We start from the raw sequence: 25,546 nt of genomic DNA, 5'->3' as shown, positions 1-25,546 counted from the left end.
CAATAGTTTATTTTACGCCTCCTTGAGTCAGGAACCTTCAAAACAGTATAAAACTACGTCTTTTTTCGCTTTGGTGACACCAAACATTTATTAGTTTCCTTTAGCTTTTGGCTGTGCATAAACACACATTTTATGTTCATAAAAGACTTGAGCTCAACAGCCACGGAAAACGAAAGGTCCCAGCAAAAGCATAAAATGAAGGCTGTTGGCCTCGAGTGCCAAACCCCGAATCCAGAAGCCCATCATGCCGAAAACGAGGGGGTTTCTTGTCTTGAGAGAGGAAATTGCTGTGATGTTCCTCTGATAAACTACCGTGTGCCTTTGGGAACGGTGAATCTGGGAGAAGTGCTAGCAAACATGGAGTAGCACAGGATAAAAGGAGCAACGTTTCAGCACGCCCCTCAGCTTCTGGTAGGATTAATAACAACAGTGTGAATTTCTAAAATGCGTTTTGCTTGGTACATGGCTCTAGGTCCTTGCTGCAAAGAGATGGATGCACAACTCATCTCCTGTGGCTGCGTTACAGGCATCAGGCTTCTCCACTAGCTAAACCTCTGACATATGCCAACTGTACCATTTTAAAGCTTGACTGCAAATAAAAAAAAAAAAAAACAAAAAAAAAACCAACAAAAAAACAAACGGCAGGGGAAAACCTTGAGCAGATGTTTATAGAAAAAAGCCCCACCAAGCTTTTGCAGAATCTGTCCTCTGATTTGTAAGCAGACTGACTGAACGAGAATCCTGTCGCTTTCCTTAGCGTATCGCCAGGTACCTGCAGAGAGAGTGGAAAAACTCAGCAGAGAACTATGGGAAGTTCAAAACGAAGTTGCAGTTTCCACATTTTAGCAAAGAACGGTGAAGAAAAGAGAAACGTGATGTAAGGAGTCATTACGGAGGTCAGACTGGCTCGATTTGAAGCTTGCGTGGCTATCAGAATTAGTATCAAAAATCCCACCAAAATAGCAATTATGAAATTGGAAAAGAAATATGTATGTACCTGTTGCTCCGTTGTTGTTAATGAGGTTGCTTAGGATATATTCAGCTTTTAAAAGTTTACCTGATTAAAAATAAATAAGTAAAAAAAAAAAAGGATAGAAAATGAATATAAAAATGCATCACGTGGCATGAAATGAACAAAAACATTCATCAGTGACAGCCCCTGCAGATCGTACTCTTCTTCCCAGCACTGTCGTCGTCTCCACACTTAGACTAAGCTTTCCCATTAAGCCCGCGCTGCAGATGCCACCTCACGCTCAGGAATCTCTTTGAGAGGGGCTATCTCCCTCACACAACAAATATTGCAAAAAACGCCCGTGAGGCAACTGTTTCTAGCCAGGCACTTGCTTCAGAAAATCTCCTCGAGAAGCTGTATGATATGGAAACTCGATACACCCCGATATCACCTGCACGTAGATTTGTTGCCGTCGACAGTCTTAAGCGTACGTGTGCTAAATTCTATAATAGGCGGTTGCAAAGTAAGATGAAATTACCTATTATATCTGGTTTAGCCACAGGCTATGCCACCTCCCTGTCGCACTCTACCTAGCTTTTAAAAACCATCTTAAGCACAGAAAATATACCCCAAAAATACAGAGAAAGGGTGCGGCACGCAACACAAAGTGGGGATTCTGCCTTTCAGCCCCCTGTCATACGGCTCAGAGGTTTTGTCGCGCGGCCGGAGTCACCCGTGGCAGGTTGATGGGCTGCAGGAGACGCCTTAAGGTCTAATTCGATCAGCTTTATGTGTGTCAAACCTTGCTTTTTGTCTCAATTGTCTGGCTGAATTCACGAAGGCTGCTCCGGCCAGTGAAGCGGAGTGTCGGCTGGACTATCACTCCCATCGACTGGAGTGCGCCAGCACCCAGGCACCATGGCATGAGAAGCCCACAGCCACGAATAAAAATGGCTACGCAGGGAACTTATAGTTCTCTTTTCTGCAAATAAAATACTCCTCAGTTGGGTTTTTCAGAGGAGGTTTGCCTGGCTTTGTTTTCTTCTCCCCGGTGGGAGTGGGAAGTATCCCCAGGGACAGTGGGAAGATAACATTAAAAATAGTTCAGGTGTTGCCTTTGTTATAAGAATGATGGAATGTTATTTTTTTTTTAAATCAATTTATCCTCGAGGGGTTGTAAGCTGCATTGTTTGCATAGTCAAGTGGTCCCACCGAAGTAAAAAAAAAAAAAAAAAAAAAAAAAAAAAAAGGCAGCTGGGACAGTGCAGAGAAAATGCCGGGATTCTAATTTACTTTTTAAAGGCCCTTGGTCAGAAGTATAGCAATTCAGATATCCCTGTTTGAAACCAGCAGGGAAGATTTGTTAAGGAACAAAAGCTCCAATTAGTATTTTCCACACCCTTTCACAATTTTCTCTCCTGCTTTGGCTCTGAAACCCTTTATACCAGCCCCTTTGTGCTAGTGAGAGGAGCTGGGAGGGCTCAAGAGGGCTGGGAGTGGGCTGCGCCGTTTGAAAACGTGGCACGGGGGCCGTAAGCATGTCATCCCCAGCAAGGGACAAAGTATCTTCTTCAAAGTCAAGTAGTTCCTAATTGGGCTTGAGCTGAGAAAAGCGACGGGTACCTGTGTTGACGGAGAGGCGAGCCTGCCGGATGAGCACCTGAGGACCGATCGGCGTGGTGGGCTGGAGCTTGTGCAAGCCCTTGGCGATCTGAAGAAGTTTGCTGGAGGCATCAATCCAATAGAGGAACCGGTCGATCAGGAAGACAATAGCAGCCGCCGTTACGCAGTCCTTGACCATGATGGAGGCTTTCAAATAAACCTGAAAAGAACACCAGCGCCGTGGAGAGACTCACCGCGCAAAGGCTCAGTGAAACGTCTACAGAAAATACTCACCTTTAGTAACCCTCTGCCCAACGGTGCTGCCGACGTACCATTTTAGAACAGATGGGATACTCCTAGTTATTTGCTGCAAGGTGGCTACACAGCTCTGCAGCAAGTGAAACGCTGAACATGACGAGAAGCAAGTATTCCCTAGCAATTCAAAGGCTGTCTCAAAATTTCTACTCACCTTATAATCTTTACTAGCCATTTACACGATGGAGAAAGTCTTTGTGACGGTGATCAGAAAGGATTTATCATAACCTATGCCTGTTCCTGATCATATTTTCATTTTTAAGATAGGGAGGTTCCAGCTGTTTATTTTGTTTAACCTGCAGGTATCACTCCTGATTTTTTGGGGGGGGTCTTTCTAATTGTTCTTTAGTATTCGCAACCGCATAATTTGGTGGATTTCTGCAACCGCGGTGAGGCTGTGTGCCTCCTCATGGCTGTCCTTCCTGGCCTCCTGGCCTCTTAACAGCACGCTATCCCAGGAGCTCCGGCTGATTCCCCGTGTCGGTGTGATGGTTCAACCACTGTGGGAATCCAAGAGAGTTCATACAGATTTAGTAGCTATTAAAGATGACCCGCAGGGGAAAAACATCAGATTCCTGGCCTGTTTGTTTGTTTGTGGTATACAAAGGAGGGGATGGTTTGAGCTCCATCCGGGACAATGGCTGGAGTGAGCATTTCCAGTCTTTACAGACTCGTGTCCCCTTTTTAAACTAATTGTTATTAGTTCTAGTAATCCGTTGGGCTGCCTACAGAGAGCCCGGCTTCCTGCTGCCCAGCCTGGCTCGAATACCTGGGAGCTGGCGATGGTCGAGTACTGCTTTGCGGCGTGGTCAACCACAGCAGGAAAGAAAAAACAAAAAAAATGCCCTAAACCATAGAAAGCTGCCTCATAAAAAGGACGCGTTTCTCATCTCATTCACATCAGTGGGACGCACTACTCACAGACAGAGTAAAAGCAACACGGGGGAGGGAGGATCAGGCCCCACAGCATCACCAAGAGCACGAGAGACTGCCGAGAAAACTTTGTCCAAATCCTCACTAAAACATCAAGTTTGGCAGCTATCTCCCATTTTCGTCTTAGCATCGGCCTCCTTGTGTAAACGCACAGGCAGGGCCAGAGAGGCAGCAACGTCCACGAGCCGCTTTAGACTCCGCTCAGGCTCCTCGGACTCCTCCCCACCCTCAATCTCCATCCTCTTTGCTTTTAGCTCAGAGCCCCACAACCCGACAGCAAGACCTCGCTCTTGATTTTGAGCGGCACGACCACCGCCTGAGGCGTGCAGGGGAAAACCCCCGTCAAACCAGTCGGAGAAGAGCCCGCGACGTACGGCCCGAAGCACCAATCTGTTGCAAGTATTTCCTAGCTCGTTTGCAGTTCGGCCAGGCGGATTCCTACAAATTTCCCTTTTTTTTTTTCTTTTTTTTTCCCCTGACCCCGAGTTGGATTTTTCTAAGAGGATGGCACTTGAAAAGGATTCCTGGAGCCCAGCACGCACAACTCCGCTTGTGCTGGCCAACAATGGAGGAATCCCCCTCTCCAAGCACCTGTAAACTGACACTGCAAACCAGCCATTTGAAATGCTCATCAACAGGCCATATATTTAAGCACAGAGCATCGCCTAATCTATTTTTTTTTTTTTTTTTCCTCCCCTTCTTCCTTTAATAGATCGGAGCACAAAAGCCTGAGAGAGGGTGACCCACCAAACAAAAGGGCCTTTGAGTTCCTCGGAAAAGTAGACTTGGAGGAGGATGGAAGGAATCCAAGTGGCCCTATTATTTCCACTTGCACTAATTAGACATTTTTCTGTCAGCTATTGAGCACTGCTGAGAGGCCAAACTCACTGAATTCATTTCTAAAGTGTTTACAGAAGTTTGCATCTGTTTGTGTCTCTTCAGGAGGAAAATAAGCACTTCAATAGCATTGTGGAAAATCTAAACGAAGCATCCTATTCTGAAGGGCTTGGCAGTCTTGCAGCTGCATAATTTAACTCCCCGCTCAATGCCGAAACCTCTTGTGTCCCTCTCCAAACCCAAATGGACACAAAACGTAGAAAAGTCAAGCCAGGGAGAGAAACTCGGCTATTTTTTTTTTTTTTTTTTTTTAGAAGGCAGGGCTGCATGCTGTGTGGCACACGGAAAACACGGTTCGATGTCAATCTCTGCAATTACGTGTGTCCCCCCCTCCCCGTTCCGAGCAGTACACCAAGAAATTAATACCCGCTCCTTTCATGCCCTGCCAACTCGTGTGGCTGGAAAATTCCTCAGCACCTAGGGCTCACGCACTGGCTTGCTGGGCCCGCACCCAAACCCTGCGCAAAAACCTTCCCCACGCCACTCCAAAATGCAAAAGCTGACGGGGGGGGGGGGGAAGGGGGCAAGGCTCCCCCGTCACCCAGGCCTGACCTGGGGAAACCCTACGGACTCCCAAGATGTCACAGCCTACCCCAAGGCAATCAGAAACTCCTCGCCGCAGCCGGACACTTCGTTCCGCATAGCGGGCTACTGCCCTAAACAGATTTACTCACTTTCTTTATCGCTCTAAAGCCGATCTAGACGCATCTACAGAGAAAGAGAGAGAGAAAAAGAGCGAGGTACGCGCGCACTTTGTTTTCGCATCTGCGTCCGTGATGTGAAATGCATACGTCTAATTGAGTTTATGACACAAAGGGAACCTCACGGCTGGGAAGTGGAATCAGGTGGTGAGAGAATTAAATTTGCACCAGATTTCTATACACGGACCATTGGGGAAAATGCAAAACAGCCTTTGGTGAAGGGGGGGTTCCCCCCCCCCCAAACACACACTTAATGGGGATGAGTGGGAGGGTGTGCTGTTTGCATGGTTTCCTGCATTAGAGGGTTGGCTCCTCCTCACGCCGGGGCTGAAGTTTGGGTCCCAGCTTTGGGTTCAAAGCCACGACGCCCTCCTTTGCATTGACAATGGGGGCCGCTCCCAAGAGAGGGGAGAAGCTCAGAACTGGGGCCATCTGGCACTGGGACCGGCAGGAAAGCGTCAAAGGGAAATTATTGGTGCATAGTAAATGAGGACGAGGAGGAGGGGAAGAAAATAGGGGAAAATCTTTATGTGGCAGCTGATGTAAGAGGAATTACAAGCCCAAATAAATGAAATATTGATTTAATCCACTCTCTCTGCCCTCTTTATAAAGCGCAGATCCTGGAGGCAATCACCCCCCCCAGCCTCAAGGCTCAGGAGGGGCGGCAAGGTTAGAAAGCAGGAGCAGGAATCAGTTCATTTTCAGAACGTCCCCGCAGTTTTGCCGACGCTCTGCATTTCTGCCTTTTCACTTGTATCCATTTGTCTCAGACTGTTTCAGTCTTCAGCATCATTTGCAACTGCAGCTGAGGTTTAAAATCTTTTTAAAGAAAAAAAAAAAAAAACACAACACAAAACACCACCGGAAAAACAAGAGCAGTCAATAACGGGTTCGTAATTCTGTGCACAAGGCAGGGGTTTCGGTGGCATTCACTTCCAGGTGCTTTCGTTCTCTCCCAAGAGCTGCTCCTAGTTAGCACTTCACTGAACCCTAACAAATTGCCCGGTTTTCTTTCCCTCTAGGTTCGTCCCCTGTCAGATTAAACACAGAGTCAAAACACCCACGGATTTGGCTGAAGCCTTTCACCCTCTTACCCCACGCGCCGTTAGCAAAGCCTGTCTTTCCAAGAGACCAAAGCTGCTGTCACCACACGGGACTTCTCTATCAATCTCTGCCTTTCAGCTGGCAATCAGAGCCCGCTCCGCAAATAACGAGGAATTAAGCCTCCTGCCACCTCTGTGATGGGCAGGAGAAAGCACATCCACGAGGTGCAGCTGGATCCGCTTGAAACACGGGACAGCCAAGTCACCCAGTAAATAGCTGCAGACTGAGGAATAAGAAGCTCCTGGACCGTTTCCTCTCTGCTCAGAGCAGCGGAGAACCCCATTTGATGGCTTGGAGTTTCTGGAGCTGTTAATTAGCTCAAGCCATTCTTCCTGAAGGCAACAGAGAGTTGGGTGTTTATTCAACGGGAGCAGCATTAGGTCCATTACGAGCAGCTCAAACCACCACAGAACGGGCCAGTTTACAACCGACCACATCTTGCTTCCCCAGCTGAGAAAGCCCTACAGTGAGAGCAACTCCCGCTTTTCTCAAGAACACTCCATTTTTGCGGTTTGACTTGCCACTGATATATTTTTTCTGCTACTGGGATGTTCCACGTGCTGCTCTCGGCTTCCACCCCTAACTTGAGGACCATTGCAGAGTTCCTGGGGGCCTTGTGTGTCCGACAAGGCAGTGGGAGTCTGGGGGTCCGCAGTTATCTACAGGAGTACCCGTTCTTAATTATTACCTAGGATCGGTGCAACAGTCATTCTGCGGCCCTGATTTGTCCTGCTGTGCTCAAGCTCTAGACTATTTATAAACTATTGTGTCCGTTCCCTGCGGTATATTAAAATACTATGTTGAAGGGGATGTTTTAATCCTTAAAACCAGCTAAATGCCAGCGACAGAACTCCCGCGAGGGGGCGGCACGAAGACCATTACGATGCGCTAAAAATCCAAGAGTCTCTTTCCTAAATCTGTGTCCTCCAAACAGGGTGCCACAGATTCCCTCTCGGGCTGAATTCAGCCCACAGCCACTCTCCGTTTCACTGGGATCACCCAAGAAGAACTCTTAATGAGGCAGGTAGCAAAAGGTCAGCCCGAACAACCAAGATCCCAGGGCTACGATTTAGGGCTTTAATTCTCCTGTTACCACACCAACAGTTAGAAGGAGGAGAAAACTAAATCCTCAGCCCCCTCGTTAGTTCTTTTTCAAAGGCTCCCAGCTCTTAAGTGCCACACACGCACCTAAGGGTAGTTAGGGCACGTCCCTCATTCCCTCAGAACGGTTTCCCTAATGGCAATCCATCAGGACATAATTAACCAAGACCCAGGCAAGGGCTACGGGGCCTTATTTTCTACTCTTTTCAATATTCCCATTAACTCCCATGAAATTCTGCGCCAGCAGGGCCAGGATTCGCACTTCCCCACCCGCGGCAGGGACCACAGGGTCAGCCTGCACACATAGACAGGGACCCGCAGGAGCCCTGCTCTTGGGGGCTTTTCCTTTTGTATTCGCACTGTACCTATCCCAGCAGATCCTGGTCCGCGGCTGAATGCCTGAGCCTGGATGCAGGAACTATTGATACGTACAATAAAAACGAAGCGAAGCCCCAGGTCATTACAACGGGCTTGCAAACAGGCTCTGATAATGAAAAAAAAATAAAATTAAAATATTAACGTGGCGCGAATCATCACACCAGAGAACTACTTGTGCGCATAGAGCTGTCCTCCGACGAAACCCACAATAGGGTTTGCGGGATCAATGCCTACTGTACATGGGCATGTTGCCCTCTAACGGCTGGTCACCGGAGCGTAAGGCGATTTCCATCCCTTGGGAAAGCCAAGATGTGCAGGAAGGGTAACCCCTGGCAGCCTCCTTTTTGGATCTGCAGCCCCCGTCCGAACCCCACAGCGCGTGTGGTATGTAGAGAGAAAAAGTAATCCCTCCTGATTTATACTTGTCAGCAAGGATGCTGTTACGATTCTGATTTTGCTTTGATTTGTTAAAAACAAAACATGCCAGTGCTTCCCAGTTTTCACTCGAGATACAGATGTTGGTTATCACCCTTCAAGCCTTAGTGCAGATTCCCACCGAAGGGGCATTCCGGTTGAGATGGGGGCTGCAGGATGGGCTCGGTTTGCCAGCCGATGGAGAAGCTCTCTTAAAACCTGCTAGAAGAACATGGAAAACAGTACACAGAGCTTGTTGAATTGGGGTATTGTATTGGTTGGTGAATCCCGGCAGGGAAAAGGTAAAATAATAATAATGATGAAAACAAACTAAAAAAACCCCACCTTCTGTAAGATGCAAAGATTTCGTAAAACCAGAAGCGCTGGTTTGGCTCAAGGATTGCAGTAAATCTGTTGCCTTAAAATCCCTAGGGAGGTTGATCTTGTGGAAAGAGGGGAGGGGAAAAAAAAAAGAAAAGTTTGCACACATTGCCAAAATCTGCCCTGAGCCCTGCTCCGCAGTGGCACGGCTCCCATTGAACTGAGGCGGCGGCGAGAGAATGCCAAGGAAAGCCTGGCTTGCTGCTCCCCCCTGCTCCCCCAAGCTGGTTTTGCCATGCCTTCCTACTGCTTCAGCCAGCGGCCAGAAGTAATGAGCATCCCGGAGCAAAGGCGAAGAAGAGCACTTAAGAAAGCTGCAGGTGCAGGTGGCTTTGCCTTCTTGATGCGTCAAACTCGCACGCAGCCGCCAGCAATGGGTATCCCACTTTTCAAAGTGCAACATTGAGGCAAACCCTTGAAGCCAAAGCTTAATCCGCTTACTCGCCGCGCTGCTCTCATGGAGCTTTTCAGCCTACTCGCAGAGTAAAACATCCTCATGGTGAGCCCCGGTAGCCAGCTCTGCCTCCTCGTAACACCACCAGCGTGTTATGATAATGACGTGCCTTTCATTCACGGATCTCAAAGCACTTTTTAAATGTAATGAATTACGGTTTATGAGCTTATTCTAAGCATGGCAAATTAAAATAAACAGAGATGAAAAATTTTAAAGGTTTTTCTGAACAATAAATCGACAAAGACTTCTTTTTTTTTTCTTCCAAGGAATTAAATTATCCTTCTGTCCCTCATGCCAAAAAAAAAAAAAAAAAAAAGTTGCTCAGACTTTTATCTTTCCTCATCACACTGTAATCACTTCTCTTCAGCCTCATTTCCCCCCCCCAGCTTTTTATTCAAAGAACTGAAGCAGCCTTTGCTCTGCCTTGAAATTTTGTTTAAAAAAAAAAAAAAAAGGGGGGGGGGAAGGAATGGATGAAGGAGAAAAAAAAAAATCCCTTTTCCTGACTAATACTAATAATACAGGTCAAAATGTCAGTCTATCTACAATTAAATGGAAAACAAAAAAGGTTTTCCCTTTTTCCCATGGTACAATGGCACTGGAATATAAATTACCGATGAAGATGAAATAATACTTCAAAGCACATGGGGAAAGGCAGCACAACGTTTACAAAGTATTTTCGACCGCAGGATGAAACACTGAAGACAACAGCAACCAATGGACTTCAGGGGGTGTCGGTGAATAGTCTAAAACTAGCATGCGGTAGGATTTTAGGTCCCTATAGTCTATGACCCCATGATATGCTTTGTTTAACAAGGGCAGCTGCAGTTATCAACAGATGTTTCAGCAATAAATAATTGGTATCATCTCAGAAAAGATCCATCTACCTGGGGAGAGGGCATAATGCTGCAAACACTGCTCCACTATTACAGCCACATTAATCTCCCATCTAGCCAGGTCTCTCAGGGAGTTTACTGCAGGTGTTTATCCCGGGAGAGAGCGGACAAACGCTCCAAAGTTAGAGCGCTGCACGGGGATTGTAAAGGAGGTCAACCTCCGCCATAAATTTCTGTCTAAGGCCACACACACCAAAGAGAAAAAGAAAATAAATACCCAAGAAGCAGCCGCTCCCCGCCTCTCCCCCGCCCCAAAGCAAATTCAGGATCCCCACAACGTGGGATGCCGGGGCTGACACCTCCCGGCCCCGCAGTTGGCTCTTCTGAGCTTCTCGTTGCTTGGTGCTATATAAAATAATCGTTATTCCCAAACAAAACTCGCCGGCTTTACTTGGGTAGGGCTCTCCGGGAAGCAGGTGAAATCTCCCGGCCACCTTGGAGTTAACAGCAGTTCTGCAGCCGGGATTTCAGCAGGGCTAGACCTCCCTGCCCCGAACCCCGGATTTTCAGGACCGACTGTCCCTTGCCATGAGGAATGGGACTGCGTTGGCTTCAGACATGCATGACTGTAAGCAAAAAAAACCCAAAAAACCAAAACCAAACCAAACCCAAGCCTCACAAACCTCATTTTACTTCATGCCTGTCCTGCCAAAAGCAGACTTGCTAGCCTAGATGTTACATTTGCCGTTAAAAAGTAAGTCCCCTATTTTGTAAAGTCCTGTCTGGCACACCTCGGAGAAAATCGGAAAAGCAAGAAGCAATCCACGTTTCCTGCCGCTTTCTGATCTTTGAGCTCAAACGCGTCACTTTATAGGATGAGATCTTCAAGCACCCTTTGGATCCTGCAGCTCCTTACACACCCAAGTATCCTTTACTCACAGGAGAAGTTACATTAAATTCTTGCCTTTCCTGCCCAGGTTTTGTCCGGTTTTGGTCCTCAAAGGGATCTTATTAAGTAACTGTCTCGGAAAGAGAAAAGCGGGTGATGAATTGTGCAAGCCCTACTAAAGTGAGTAATATCATTGCCTCCTAGCTGTGCTGAATTAAACAAGGCACAGCATGGTTTTCAAATTCATGTTTTTTTTAAAAATTTTACGTTAACATTTGGAATTTCAGTTTTATTACAGTGCCAGTTCTTCAGGGAGGAGATAAACATTGCCTCAGTGGAAGCAGAACCAGAACTGCCCTGTGAAACCAGAGGAACAGCCAAAAAAAAGCCTAAATTAGCGTGGGCTCTGTATGAAAGTGAGCAGAAACAGCCAGCAGAGCAGAAGGCTAACGCCGAGGCAGAGCTCCCACTGATCCACAACCGTGGCCTGGCTGCAGTGGCAAGCAGAGGGCAGGACTTTCCTTCCCTTGGAGAGATGCAGTGGTGACATGGAGATGAGCTGTCTCACAAGGAGGAGGAAACCGTGATTCCCACATGCTGCTTCACAGCAATTTTAATGAAAAAAAACCAAAAAATGGAAGCTATATATGGTTTCTGGGTCCCTCTCTTGTCTGAGGACAAGGTAAAAATCACGTCTCTACGTTGGCCCTTTGGCCTTTGTGAGCAGCCTCATCCCATCGCAGACTTGCTCACCTCTGCTTGCCAAGCGGTTCCTCACCCGCTGCTGCCACCGTGCAGAAAAACAAGCCCCTGAACCCACATGTGATACCACCGACCAAGGCTCTATGTACCCTCAAGCACCGCAGCGGGACATTTTACACAACAGGTGTGTGGAACTTCATACCAGCAAATCGGGGAGCCTTACGCTGATCATATCTTGCAGGTTTGTTTTGTCTTCCGGGCCGAGGTCTTGTTTGTATTGCCACTTCTCCGGCACAAAGGGCCACTTCATTTCCTTTGCCTCCTCCAGAAGGGTCCTCAAGTCCTCAGGAAGCAAAGCTGAAAAGGTCAAAGAGCAGGTAAAGATACCGCAGTGGGTTTCAACCGCAACACTTACGACAGAGCACTGAGCCTGCAAAAAGCATACCTCCCCTCCCTCTCAGACCTTCTCCCAGTTGATACCAGCTCTTAACTCTTGCCACCAGCCTTCATCGGGAATGAAGGTGAGCTCGCCTGTCATCTGTCACCCTTGGCTGCTCTGCCCTCCAGGTAAATGGGAGCCATCAGCCATTAAAAAGGCTTTTAGTAGGAAGTCACGCCGGCTGGTGGCTGGCTGGGCGTGAAGAGCTACTCCGAGAGAGACAGGAGGAAACCTGTTCCCTGTGTGAGGAGAGGGCTCCTGGCAGAGCAAAGGGGGCCAACAGCACAGAAGACCTGTCCCCCTTGCTCAGAGCTCGCCGGTGACAGTGGCAGAGCCAGCTTGAAAAGCCCCATCCAGACTGGGAGATAAACCCAGCCCATATGAAGCAATTAGACAAAGATCTAAAGGGATGTAATGAATAACAAGCGTGTGCTCTTGAGAATATTTGACTGATAACTCAGTAAAGTTGTTGGCCTGAGTTACTCAACCTGCTCTCAAAGCAGTAGCCGTGGGCTACAGGATACGCTTTTTCCCTCAGCTCACTGCTATATCAAGACAAAACGGTTTAAGCCATGTGCCCGAGAGCCGCTATGAGCACGGCCGTGCTCACGGATGCGTGGCAGATAACAGCCGAAGCCTTGCTACGAGAGTCCCTGATTGAAGCCGATGCATCTTATCCGAGGCCAGCGTAGCCAAGTAATTCACACTAGCGGAGGAGCTGGCCCGAGATCCTGCACTTCTCCCGCAGTTTGCAACTCAAGTTAAAAAGAAGTTAAGAGGAGAAAGTGCCCTTGGTCCAGGCATGCTCCTACCCAGGCACGGCCCGCACGGAAGCCACAGTCCTCACACCTTCCACCCGCGGGTTTCCAAACCCTACCCAAAACACAGCTTCCCTCCCAGCTGGAAAGGCCAAACGCAAAGGAGACAAGAGACAGGGTTTTTTTATTTTTTTGTTTTGGATGAGGGTAAAGTACTCCCAGCTCCCACGCCTGGCTCCAGCGACGTGCCAGAGCTCACACGGCAAGAGCCGAGTTTGGTCCATGCCCTGCTCCCTCCCTGGGCTGGTCCTTCACCTCCCGTCTAACCATTGGCTTCAGCTGGATCTCCAACCTGAGCCGACCAAGGATGCAACTGCTATAGGAGCACATAACCGGAAATCCAGGCTTGGATTTGTCCCTTCATTTCAGCTGCAGCCCACATTTTAATTTTCCTCAAAGCAGGGGTGAAGCTGCAGCCTGAGTGTGCCGTGCAGATTCTCTGGCCAATAAAAGTGGATTAACACGGATTATTGACCAGATGGGGTTAATGGTGATCATCAGCTGCAGATCTAGCCCCTTCTGGCCATTAATCCCCGGAAAAAACCCTGCTCAGAGACCATCATTGTTTTACCAAGGCAATGCGATAAATGTATTACTACATTTGTTTTTTTTTAATCAATCCTTTACTGTAGAAAATGCATTACATAAAAAGCTTATTTCGTGCTCATATTACAGTACATTCACCACTATGTTTTTCCTAGGAAAAAATGGGAAGCTGGGTATTTCATGACGTTTTGGAAAGAGGACCCCTTTCAAAACATATCACTTTTCCACAGCCCCCGTTTTCTCACTTGTTGCTGCAGCTCTGGATGCAATTCCTACTACACGCCCCAGCTTCGCACACAGCCATGATTCCCTGCCCTTCTAAAGTGGCCTCTGGAAGGGCTCAGCCCCGCCATGCCGCGGCAAGGTGGCCGAGCGGCAGAGAGCTGGAGGGGAGAGGAGGTCATGCTGCCGCCCTCACACCTCTCACCGCAAGATCACTGCAGGAGCAGCGATACCCGTCTCATCTACACGGGTTTACCCCCGCCACGTAGAAGGCGGAAGACTGAGCTTCCCAAAAATCTTTTCCAAAGGAAGATGGGGGGGCGGGGGCTGAAGGCAGTCACAGCAAGCACATGTTTCTCCGTATGATCCCACAGGACGGACATTTTGGGGAGGGATCTAGAGGAAGAGAAATAGGATGCTCACACAGAGAGCCTTTCTGTCTCCTCCTCTACCACCTCCTTCTGTCTTTCCCACATGAACTCACACTCACTTAAATGACAATAAACCAGGAAAAAAATAATAATGTCAGCAACTACGAAGATCATCAGCTGGATAACGTGGACGCTGGTATTTTCTCTAAAGCATAAAGGTATTACTGCTGCCCTCTCGTTCCTCTTTCCCGTGGTATCCTTATTTAAACCTTAATCCCTTTCCTACTTGATGCACTAAGGAACAAAAATATGGCCAAATTCTTTAATGTTGAACTTTGATTTTAAAAGAAGCAGCCTCAGCGGTCACTACTGCGGAGCTGGTTAGAAAAGGAAGCCAGGGTAACGCTTTCAGAAGGATCTGGCAATCTCAGAGCCTTCAGTCATCTTTGGGCTTGGACACTCGTGTAAGCCTAGCAGGACACCACTTCAAGCCTTGCCGTGACGCCAAGTTGTCGCCACATGGGTATAAACCCAATTAGTGTGTTACTGACAATAAAATGACGTTGTATCGCAACAACGTCCGCTAGAACCACACCAACCAGTTGGGGAGCTGGTGTGAACAGTCCTGCAGCTTCCAGCTAAAACCCAACACCCAGGACAAGACTTCTCTTGTATAGAGATAGCTGTTCTCCCTGAAGGCAATATAAATTCATTAATTAACAAAGGCTGAATGGGCACAGAAGTTGACCGGAACGATTTCTAGCCTAAAAAGAAATAAAAAAAAAAAAGCAATCCTAGCCACCTAACACAGATGCTGCCCCCTTAACTAACGTGAGATAAGGGTGTGCTCCTCCTCTCCCCCCCCATTTATATGTATTTGGCTTCCAGTTCCTCCTGGTCTGGGAAAGCCGGGGGGAACAAAGGAGGAGAGGGGGGCAAAGAAACCCCCCTCTGCCTCTGCGCTAGGAGGGTCCCCCCAAAGCCGAGAGACGCAGACCTGCGAGGCCCTGCCTTCCCCAGCAGTTATTAATGTCGCTGTCACTGCCCCGCTGCTGGGTATTTTTCTTTCAGCTGATGGGAACACGGTATCCTCGGAAAAGCCTCGGCACCACTTCAGGCTCTGATCGCCTATTTCCTGAAGCGGTTTACCTGAAGGACCGTGTCTAATCGCGCGATTATAAGGGCACTGATTTACCTTATCTGGAACTAAACTGATTATTTCTTATACTTTGTGGTATTTAATAGGAGAAAAGGAGGGAGGAGGACGAGGGGGGGAAAAAAAGCGCTACCTGATTAGGAGTTCAAGAGCCTATTCTAAGGAGCCATAATAAAACTTGAAAGAATTTGTGATGAGCAAACAAAGTACCCTTTGTTGAAAACAAAAAGAGAAGCGAAAAATCTTCCAGTATCCATAACAGAAACCTATACGCCACCCTCCACCGCAAACAGACTTAGGTGCTTCAGAAAAAGGCAGCTGACCTCCCAGCAAGAACAAGGATGGTCAGAAAAACATATTCTCAACGGCTCTGCGCTCCGAGACAAACAAAGGATTTTAAAGATCAAATTAACATTATGGCCGAGTCATTCATGCAAAGCAAAACTAAACATTAGTAACACTAAAGGGGGAAACGGACAGTACTGCAGACGTGTCATGCAAAGGAAAACCTGCACATAAATAGATTTTTTTGTGTCTTTTTTTTTTTTGCTAATGTCTTTGTTTTTCCTCCCAGAAGTTTCACCTTCACCCTTTACTATATTCTTCTGTACTCGCTGAAGTTATCTTCCTGTGCGGTGAAAAGGAGTACGTAACCTCCCTACCCTGTACCAAAAAGGCATAATTCAAACAAGTTCAGCAATTCAAACGTGGCTTTTAATTCACAAATAAACAACCTGTGGCAATGCAGTTATGTAGCTCTCGGAAAGTCTGAGCCCAGAGAAAACTGAACCGAGGGCATTACAGCCTTTCATGATCGACATGAACTGGATTTCCACTAGAATTAAGAAAGAATAATTTTTTTTTTTTTTTTTTTTTTTTTTTAAAAAAAACCACTCTCAAAGCACCACAGCAACACCAAAATACACGCTGGTTTCCAGCAGGTAATGCCAGTATTAAAACAAATGAAGAACCCTTCTATTACAGCTCTCGCTAAATACTGCTTCCTTTCCCGGTTATTTATTCCGGCCATTAGCTGGGCATGGATTTTCCTTTCAAGAGGGATATTGCAAGTTGTTTTTTTCCTTTGGACACCACTTATAGAGGTCACACACATTTTACAAGATAAAGATTGAGGCAATGAGCTCTTTAATATATTAGGAGAAGCTGACAAACAGAAAAAGCCCTCCCCCAGTTCCTATGAAAGGAGAGGAAATATGTGCCCTTATTCAGAAGTTGCATCCTTTCCCCCCCCCCCCTTTTTTTTTTAATAACTGAAATTTATGTGCATCAGCAAACTTTTGGGCATTGTTCTCCCCAAACTAAACTGTTCCTTACAGCCTCATGTTTACTGAAGCCTAAAATTAGAACTGACAGCAATTCACTGCAACAAAGTGGACTTCTTTCCCTGCCTGCCTGTAGCCCGCATCCCATTCATGGCCTCGAAATCCAGGCATCTCTTGACACTCATCTGCCACGAGAACAAAAATAGGGCAGGGCTGAGGACCGGCGGCTGCTGCCGTGGTCCCGCTGCCTCTCCTGGGGACCTCACCTTGGCACCGCCGGTATTCTCGCTCGTCTTCCTCACTCGTGTCAGCCTTTGCCGACAGGAGCGCGTCCAGAGCTTGCTTGCACTCCTGCAGCAGCGTGGCCACAGCATTTTGATTATTCATGAAGGCTGATCCCACTCGGCTGTGAATTGGGTGTCCCCGGGTGCACGGTGATCAATTACTTAAGAGAAGACACGGACTCTAAATGAAAAGGATCCCTTCAAGGCTGAGGTACCTGGCGAACAAAGGAGGGGGAAAATGATTAACTAAAGTATCATCAATTATCTGAAAGGCTCAAGCAGGGAGAAATAATAGGGGAAACACATGAAAATACATGACAGCCTCGGAGGACTTTATTAGAGGAGTGTGTGAAATTACTGCAGAGTCTCGGTGACAAACTGCGCGAGGCGAACATCGCCGAGGTGCCAGGGAGAAAGGACGGGGTCTTTAATGGAGCTGTGAAACCCCAAGCAGGGAAGTGACCAGCCAGGCTGCGCCGAAGCCCTTTGCACCTGGGAGGCTCAGGCTGTCGCACGCTGTTAGCCGGGATTGAATGGCAGAGCTGTGCGCGCTCTGAACTCGCAGAGGATGCTGCGTGCATTTACCAGACCACGGGGGCCGTTTCTTTTACCCTGGGGGAGACAGGAGCATGTTGCGCTCTCACCTCCTCTCATGCCAGCCTCTCTCCTGCCACGTAACACGGCATCCTACCACGGTTTGGTGGAGGTGATGAAGCAAAAATGGTCTTTGAAGGAGCCCACCGGAATGAAAAGTCTTTCTGCTGATGCTGCAGCATGCAGCAGGAGCTCACCTAGCACAAAGCCACGGGAGCTGACCACGGCTTCACCAGCTCTGCGGCAGACAGAAAGGACTGGGGCTTTCACCCATCTCATCAGACACACACACGGCTTGTTTTTATCACAGCTGGCTCTCCCACAGTCAAACCAGGTACTTAGGACACTGCCAATAGCCATGTGGAAAAAAAAATAATCCACAATTTCTATCCCAGGTATCCGGCTCAGCCATCTGCCAAAACAGCCGAGCAGTCTTCCAAAAACGAGGCGGGAAAGAAATACTTCGGGGTTGGTGTTTTTTTTTCCCCCATCAATTTCATGATGGTCTTAGAAAACTGCTCCTACAGTTTGACACAACATAGTCAGCAACAGCCTCTGTGAAAACATTCCTAAAATTAGGGAAACGGTAAGGCTATGAACGAGGAAGGGGAGCGCAAGGGAACACACATACAGGCGCAGTTTGCTCTGCTGACTAGAAATGATTTACATTTTATCAGCTACATTTCCAGAGAGGTCCACCCCCCCACCCCCTTTCTGCTGCAGCTCTGGGATCGCTGGATCCTGGAGCTGGTGGCAGATAGCTTGTGTTCTCAACGGCACCAAGAGCGAGCACACTGCCAGATTGAAAAGCAGAGGGCAAAAGAGATGCACTCATGCGAAAGCAGAGAGGATCAGAGAGCCTGTCGGGGAAAGGCAGGTGGAGCAGGGCAAAAGATGGGATTCATCAGCAAAAGAGCCTGGAGGCAGGAGCTAGTCAGTGGGGCTGTGACTGACTCTACAGACAATCATCAGAGAAAGACGAAATTAAAAATGTAAAAGGGTGACTGAGGACACGGGCACATAAGAGCAACAGGAGAGCAGGGTGGACAAGCGAGAGATGAGCTAGATGCAGAACCATGGATAAAAACTCAGGCAAGGCTAACGCTGTTAACCGCTCAACGTTTCCTAGCATCCGAGGCTTGTCCTTGTGATCGCAGTGGTGTTTTGCTGGCGTCAGTTCTTTCTGCGCGACCCACACCGTGCAGCACCTCGGCAGGGCTTCCTGTGACTCCGGAGCACGGCACGAGAAGGTCCTGGCACCAGTATTCAACCAGCTGCAAAAGCAGACTGTAGTCTCCACGTTCTGGAGGGTACAAACCATCCTCCAGTATGAATTAGAATCACAGAATAGACTCATAGAGTATCTGAAGCTGGAAGGCACCCCCTAAGGATCATCGAGTCCAGCTCCCTATATAGAAAGTTTAAAGAGTACAGAGTCAGACTGAGCTCTATCCAAGTTGATATTTCTACCTTCCTTTTCTCCAATCGCTTTTGTATTACAAATGCAAATCCTGGGAGAGGATTTAGAGGTGTTTTCAGAACACAGGGGCACATACAGGTATCAACACCATCCGATACAGCTCCTAAGCACGGCAAAATTAAAAAAGAAAGCCACAAATGCAGAATTTATAGCGGAAGGCCTCTTCTCTCCCCGTCCTGGTACAGGACGTAAGAAACAAAGCAGAAGGAAAACCCAGGAGTTCTCCATCTTTTTAAGCTCCAAGTAAGAGCGAGCAGGGCGACTCCACACAGGGCACCGTCCTGCAGGGTCTGAGCCAGGTGAGTACAGCTGGGTGCTGGGATTGCACCCACAGGGCAAAGGGATGGACCAGGCACAGATCCCATTTAGGGGCTCTCACCAGGAGCAAAAGGAGACAGAGACAGGACTGGAGCTACAGCATGGTCCAAAATCCACCCAGGAGACGGGACTGAACTGTCACTTGACAAAAATCATTCCAAAAAAAAAAAAAAGTCCCCACACCGACGGGATTCGCTCACAGCACAAGGTCCTAGTCCACATCCTAGTTCAAAAAGGTCCCCTCTCCCTAAGCACCTCCAGGTCGGCAAGGACAGACATCTGAAGCTAGTGACAACACCCAGAAAGCAGACTCTCGAGAAAAAACAGTGTCCTCTCCCTTTACTCCGCCAGGTGTAGAAAAGCTGGTCCAGTTGCTGGTTATCTGTCGGGGAAAGGAAAAACAGCCCCCTCTGCTACAATCACAGTAACGCACCTATGCTGGCGTTGCTTGCTCTGCTAACTGCACTGACATCTGCTAATTGATTTATCTGATTACCCAGCCCTGTGGGAAGGAGCGTGCGGCCGTCCCGCGAGTACCTCCCAGGTTGGGATGAAGCATCCCTGCCATCTGGCCCTGACTCCATTCCTTTGTGTAATTGATTTCTCAAAAACCCTCGTTTTCTAGGGAGTGCTCTCTAGTAACCACCGGGCATGCACACACGTATCTCAGATCTGCCGCGAACACGCGTCCGACCGAGCAGAGGAGGCTGCTTCAAAAGCGCGCGGAAGCGTGCTGGAGAAGGCCTGCCACCTCGCAGCCCTGGTAAATACGTGCTCATAAACACAATCTTCTATGTAGGTGCACTAAAGCAAGCAAGTTCAGGGATACTTGCCTTTACGAAAAATAACACAGCACTAAGAGCACCCAAGGGAGCTTGCAGACGTGCTCCAACTCATCTATATTGCAGTCCAGAGCCCAAAATCAGTCTTTTAAACCCAGCTCATGGAAAGGCTGGAGGGCCGCAGCCTGGAAGATCACATCGGGTCATTACTGTAAGCAGGAGGGCCCCGTGGCTTTGTGCGCCACACAGACCGCCGGCCTCACAAAGAACTGACGGGGCTTAGCGGGGAAGCTTAAATTAGTGTAGAAGTACAGCACTCGGCTTCCTAGGATTGTAAAGATTTAACTCACCGGGAAACTGCCAGATCTATGAGAGTGATATATGAATGTCAGCAAGCGAGAAATTTTTCTTCAAGTACATTTTTCCAAAGAACTGAATAAACAGCAAGGACACTTAAGAGTAATAAGTAATGATTTACAACAGCAGGGACAACAAAGTGCTGGAACCATATAGAAAAGTGCAATAAACTGTACATTAGTACTCAGAAGGAAGACAGCCTTTTGAGACCCATCACTAGGGGTAATGACTCACATCATAAAATCAGCTTAAAACGCACCGAAGAGCTTTAAACCGCAGCAGCACCCTTTACACAGATGCCACTCCGTAAGTTGTGTTTTGTGACAGCTGTAGCACTGAATGACAGCTGGGACGTGAAAATAACCAAGCACGCAGCTTACGGACCTGGGGCAAACACAGGACCAGAGACTAAAGCCGAACGGCACAGCCAGCAAAAACTTTTAGGGGCCTTTAGAACCCTCTGGATGCTTACTAATTAGCTTTCTTAAAGTACCGTTAAATCCTAACGGAGAGTACTTTAAGAAGTGATAAAAACTGCAGCTTGATATACTACAAAACCGTCCAGACAAAAATGCTTTCTGAGGACGCACTAACAAGTAGTGTAGTTACCGCTTTCAAAACACACAGTAAAAACCATTTTGCCTCAGATTGAGGACCTACGCATTTTTTGGTGATTGCTCCTTTACTCCAGCTTTGGATACGGGGTGTTTTTAAACAGTCGATACAATTGTTAGACGCTAAAACAGAAGTGATGAAAAAAAGAAAAAGTCCGTGCCGTTTCTGGTTGGAGCCTAGATTAAAACAACTTCTTAAAACAAATATGATGAAAACAAATTTACAAAAGTCTCAGGGGATGAGAAACTGTATTTCTGTGATTGCCCTCTAATCAGAGCTGGGGTTCAGAACAAGACAGAGGGAGGGAGGGAGGAATTGGGTGGGCTACAGTGAAATGATCTCTTTAACAAGAAATGGGCCATACTGTGACATTTCAGAGCCCTTGGGCTAGAAGACCAAAAGATCTGTCAAGAGAAAGGAATTTTAAGTTCTGCTGCGGATAGAAGTAAGCCTGGGAGTCAATCTAGCTAGTTTAAGACCGCAATTAGCTTTGGAGGCTTTAAGAAAAAGAAGATGTAATTGCCGCATTCAAACTTCAAATACGGCAAGCATAACAAGCAGTGGTTTCTCAGACAACACCATTTGGGAAATTTTCCACAGCATTATGGTCCTGAAACACAAATTAGAGACTGCCAGACCTTTTCTCTCTGAAAATATATTATCCTAATTTTCATCTTATTCAAGCTACCCTCCCGTTCCAGGGAGACTAATGAAGAGGAAGCAAAGACCTGATGAGTTCCATGTGGAGACTACATTTATGGATTAATCCCAACAGGGAGCAAATAAACCTTATTCCCAGAGCTCTCGGTTGGGACTCAACACAATCAATCGAGGAATGGATAGTTATTTATGACTGAGGCTGTTTTGACTTTCAAATAAACATTTTAATTATTTTAAGTGCTACACTGGAACTTAGAATCTGCGCCGTGTTTTTATTTCGATGCCTTGTTCTCCTCCCTCCTAATCCCAAACCACTCCGGTCATTATGATGCCGTGCAAGTGATACTGATTTTCATGCCTGTAACATTTGAAAGGTTATAGGCAAGGTAAAATCCACCAGCCAGACAAACTAGGGAAAAGGAAGGAGGAAAAGGGAGGAGGATCCTTCGGAGGGAAGCCAGCGTAAATGAAGGGAACACCCGCAAACTACCCTGGGCCGAAAGCAGCAGAAGCGCCCAACTCTGAAACCCCCTTGTAATCTTGTGGGCACAACCTGAGCCATCTTTGCGGGCTATTTTCTCTGCCTGCTCTTACAGTCAGTTTTGATAACCAAAGTACTTAAGAGCATTTCTTTTTGATCAGCTATTTTTCAATTCGAGTTTCGGCACCCACTTGCACTTCTACCTTTTCCCTCTGGTCTAATTCAACGGCTTTCCCATACGTTTTAGCCATGCCAACACCACGGTGCACAACAGCATTTTTCATGCGTGCTGGAGTAAGAATCCTTGCTTCCAGCTCTGTGAAATCCACTTTCCTTGTTCTAATCAAGTGATTAACTGCCCGACACGAAGCCTGCACGCAGCAGCTCGTGGTGTACCACGGCCTATCGACACGTAGCTTCGCTAAGGTCAATGAAGCTACATTAATTTTGGAGGGAGCTTTTTAAACTGGCACAGCCTCCGGCTAAATAAGGCGGCCAGGGATGAAATTATGACACAGAGGCAGTGCTGGATCTATTCTTGCTGCACCCCCTCCTGCAGCTGATCGAGTCACAACCTTATCCTCCCTCCATATATTTTGTCTCCCCTTGCTTTCTGTAGAGAGACTGAAAAAAATAGCAAGAAGATTGTCCCCAGAAAAGCGACTGAACATTGAGGCTGGTATTTCTTCTTTCAGCAGGTGAGAAGGCTGCGCCGCACATCGTACGGCACCCTCAGTTGCTCTCCCTCCTGCGGATCTGCACACAAGCCTTCTGGGGTCCTTCCCATCACATGTGTCAAAAATAACAGGCTCAAGTTTATTTTCAGATTTGGCAGTTTGAGGGGGGGGAAAAAAAAAGCCAAAACACAACAACAAAAAAAAACATTAAAAGAAAACATGCTTACGATAATTTAGCAAAGGTTTCAGTGATTGAGTTAATATCGTCTTCCACAGAAAGCAAATTCAGTTTCCCGACGATTTCAGTGCACACATGCTCGTGTTTTCCTAGAGCATTTACCTTTCTTTTCAGTACGCAGAGGCTTTGCCACATGAAAGAGAAAAGATGTTTTTTTTAAAAAAAAAAAAATAATCGATTTGCTAAGGGCTTTATTTATTTAGTTAGTTTACTTCTCTGGCTTAAAGCTTAGATGTTTTCTTTTGGTAAAGCTGGATACACCAACTGGCATTGGCTGTATTAAAATAAGGAAGGACCTCAATCAAAAAGCCTCTCCTAAGGCAAGCTTTCTTGTTAATATGCACCAACATGAAAGGCTTTCTTTTCATCCTATACAACTACAGTGTGTGTAAATTGCAGGGGGCTCATTGGCATAAATCTTGGCTGTGACCTCTGAGGTAAACTGGATTTACATTACTTTCTGACAAGAATTAAATGAAGGCCTTGTGGATATATGAACAGCCTTCTAGACTGCAACAGATGGGCATGAATGTGCTCCCTAGGCAAACTATCAGTGACATCTGTGTCCTCCAAATTCTGGTGGTCTCAGCCAATTAGCAGGCAAAAGGGGAAGAAAAAAAAAAAAAAAAAAGCCGGCCTCTGCACAGCTACCCCAGCCAGAGCAGAAGTGCTTCTGTTTAGAAATGGGATCAAGAACAGCCTCCAGCAGCAAGGAGGTGGTTAGCCGGCTGGATATAATAATACAGAGGTAACATTACAGAAAAAGCTGAAGTAATTAGGTAGAACAGATATTAATATTAATACAAAACAAATCCCAGCCTCAGCTAAGCCAAGCGTAATGGGCTACCGCGACGGATTTACATTGCTATGGCAAAGAACGGAGTTTCGTCAGTCCTAAAAAGCAGAGGAGGGGTCAAAGTGAAGCCCGGTGCCTGACACAGCTGAGGCAGGCGCTGCAAAAGCCTGGCTCTCGATCCGTATTCAAAACCTCCACCACATCCCGCTCTCGCTGCGGCAGCGCGGAACAAAGTACCAGAAGAGAGAGTACCAGCCAGTGCAGACCTGCACTTAGGAATCACAGAATATCTTGAGTTGGAAGGGACCCATCAGGATCATCAAGCCCAACGCCCAGCGTGCCTCCTCGGGTGGACGGGGTTGGGTAAAGCAACATCCTCAATGGCTGCTGCAGCTGCCTGCTCCAAACCTGAGCTTAGTGCTTTGTGGCAGAGCATTTAAGTCGCAAACAGACCAGGAAAAGAGCTCTTCTGGTTGTGCTTGTTGGTGTGAGGTTTGGGATCTCTTAGCGCAGCACAGACACAAAACAGAGCTTCAGCAAAGTTACTCCTGCTGAAAAATAAAAAAAAAAAATAATAAAGGAGCTCCAGAGCTTGGCTTCAAAGCTACCCTTAATCAGAGAAGGCCGTTTGCCAGCACTTTTGTAGGAACAGCCAGGGTGTAGGGACTCAGGGAGGTGGCAAGTGGGGGGCACAATCACCCACAGAAAGCCAAAACCACATGGCAACTGCCCACCCCATGGAGCTGGCAGAAGCGGCTACTGGGGAGTCAAAACTGATCACCAAACTACACAAACCAGCTTGCTAAACGCTCGCTGCCTGAGATCTGTGTTTTTAGGGCGCTCAATTGTACCACAGGAGCGACCCAGACAAATACAAAACATGCAACAAGCCATTCCTCAATGAAACGCCTTCTCCGTCTCCCAGTTTTGAAGCCAGCTCTACACCCGGGCGCACATCCCTCCCTCGTCAGGGGCAGACGGGACCCCTGGCTAAAGACAGATCTGGGACAGAGCCGGCACTGGGTGCCGAACAAAAGCACCTGTTGTTTCGCCCTGGTCATGACTTCTCAGAGGCCATTTGGGTGCTTTCCCCTCACCATTGCCATACCACGTACTTCTAGGGGATGCAAAAAAGGGAATAATTGAGGGGCAGATCAATACATTTAAAAGTTCTTTTTTTTTTTTAAAAAAAAAAAAGACATAATGAATTTGGTACAGCACATATTTTTAGATCAAAGATGCCTTTGAAGTGACAAACCCTTAATCCATAAACTACTGAAGCACTTCCTTTCTCTCCCAAACTACTTGTTGTCAAATAAAATGGAAGTTAAGGAAATTATCTTTATCTGAAAATGGCCAAAAGAAGCCATCACCTAATGACAGCCTTGTCAAAATGACAATTGGGGAAATTGTTAGGAAGGGGAGGCCTGACGACTGGAGGAATAAGCTTGCTGTTTGCTCTAATCTGGTCAGGCAGGCCCCACACAATTCCAGTCAGCTTGCTGTGTGAAACAGCTAAGTCTTTGTCAATGCGAGCACGGGCTGGAAAGACTTCTCTTTCATGAATATGTATCACCACCCTCCACGTCTATAGAAAAAAAACCCTTCCGAATGGCAAAAATAAAGAAGAACAACACTCACAACCCAACCCATCCACCACCATAAGAAATAAAATCCTAAGATATGGAGCGGTGCGGAGAGAAAAAACTACTAAGTAATGAAAGCGCACGTTTTGGAAACATAGCCAGAAGGAACCTTCTTCCCAAAGGC

At 47.3% G+C, this 25,546-nt stretch overlaps 1 protein-coding gene across 4 annotated transcripts in view; it reads right to left on the bottom strand.

Moving 5' to 3' along the window:
- The window catches only part of ALPK1 (alpha kinase 1), a 46,369-nt gene that overhangs the window by 11,388 nt on the left and 9,435 nt on the right, over positions 1–25,546 (bottom strand). For all 4 annotated transcript variants that reach the window (XM_063335840.1, XM_063335838.1, XM_063335837.1 and 1 more), the window contains exons 2-6: positions 16,761–16,993; positions 11,862–12,016; positions 2,576–2,774; positions 998–1,057; positions 686–772 (exon numbers count right to left, since the gene is read on the bottom strand). In XM_063335840.1, coding sequence (XP_063191910.1) covers positions 686–772; positions 998–1,057; positions 2,576–2,774; positions 11,862–12,016; positions 16,761–16,881 — 622 coding nt within the window. In that variant the 5' untranslated portion in view covers positions 16,882–16,993. The remainder of the gene's footprint in view (positions 1–685; positions 773–997; positions 1,058–2,575; positions 2,775–11,861; positions 12,017–16,760; positions 16,994–25,546) is intronic.

This window comes from Chroicocephalus ridibundus, chromosome 5 (genome assembly GCF_963924245.1).
Source record: "Chroicocephalus ridibundus chromosome 5, bChrRid1.1, whole genome shotgun sequence".
In the NCBI taxonomy this organism is placed as follows: Eukaryota; Metazoa; Chordata; class Aves; order Charadriiformes; family Laridae; genus Chroicocephalus; species Chroicocephalus ridibundus.
The sequence above is the reverse complement of the archived record's forward strand: the minus strand, read 5'-3'. Positions and strand labels throughout refer to the sequence as shown.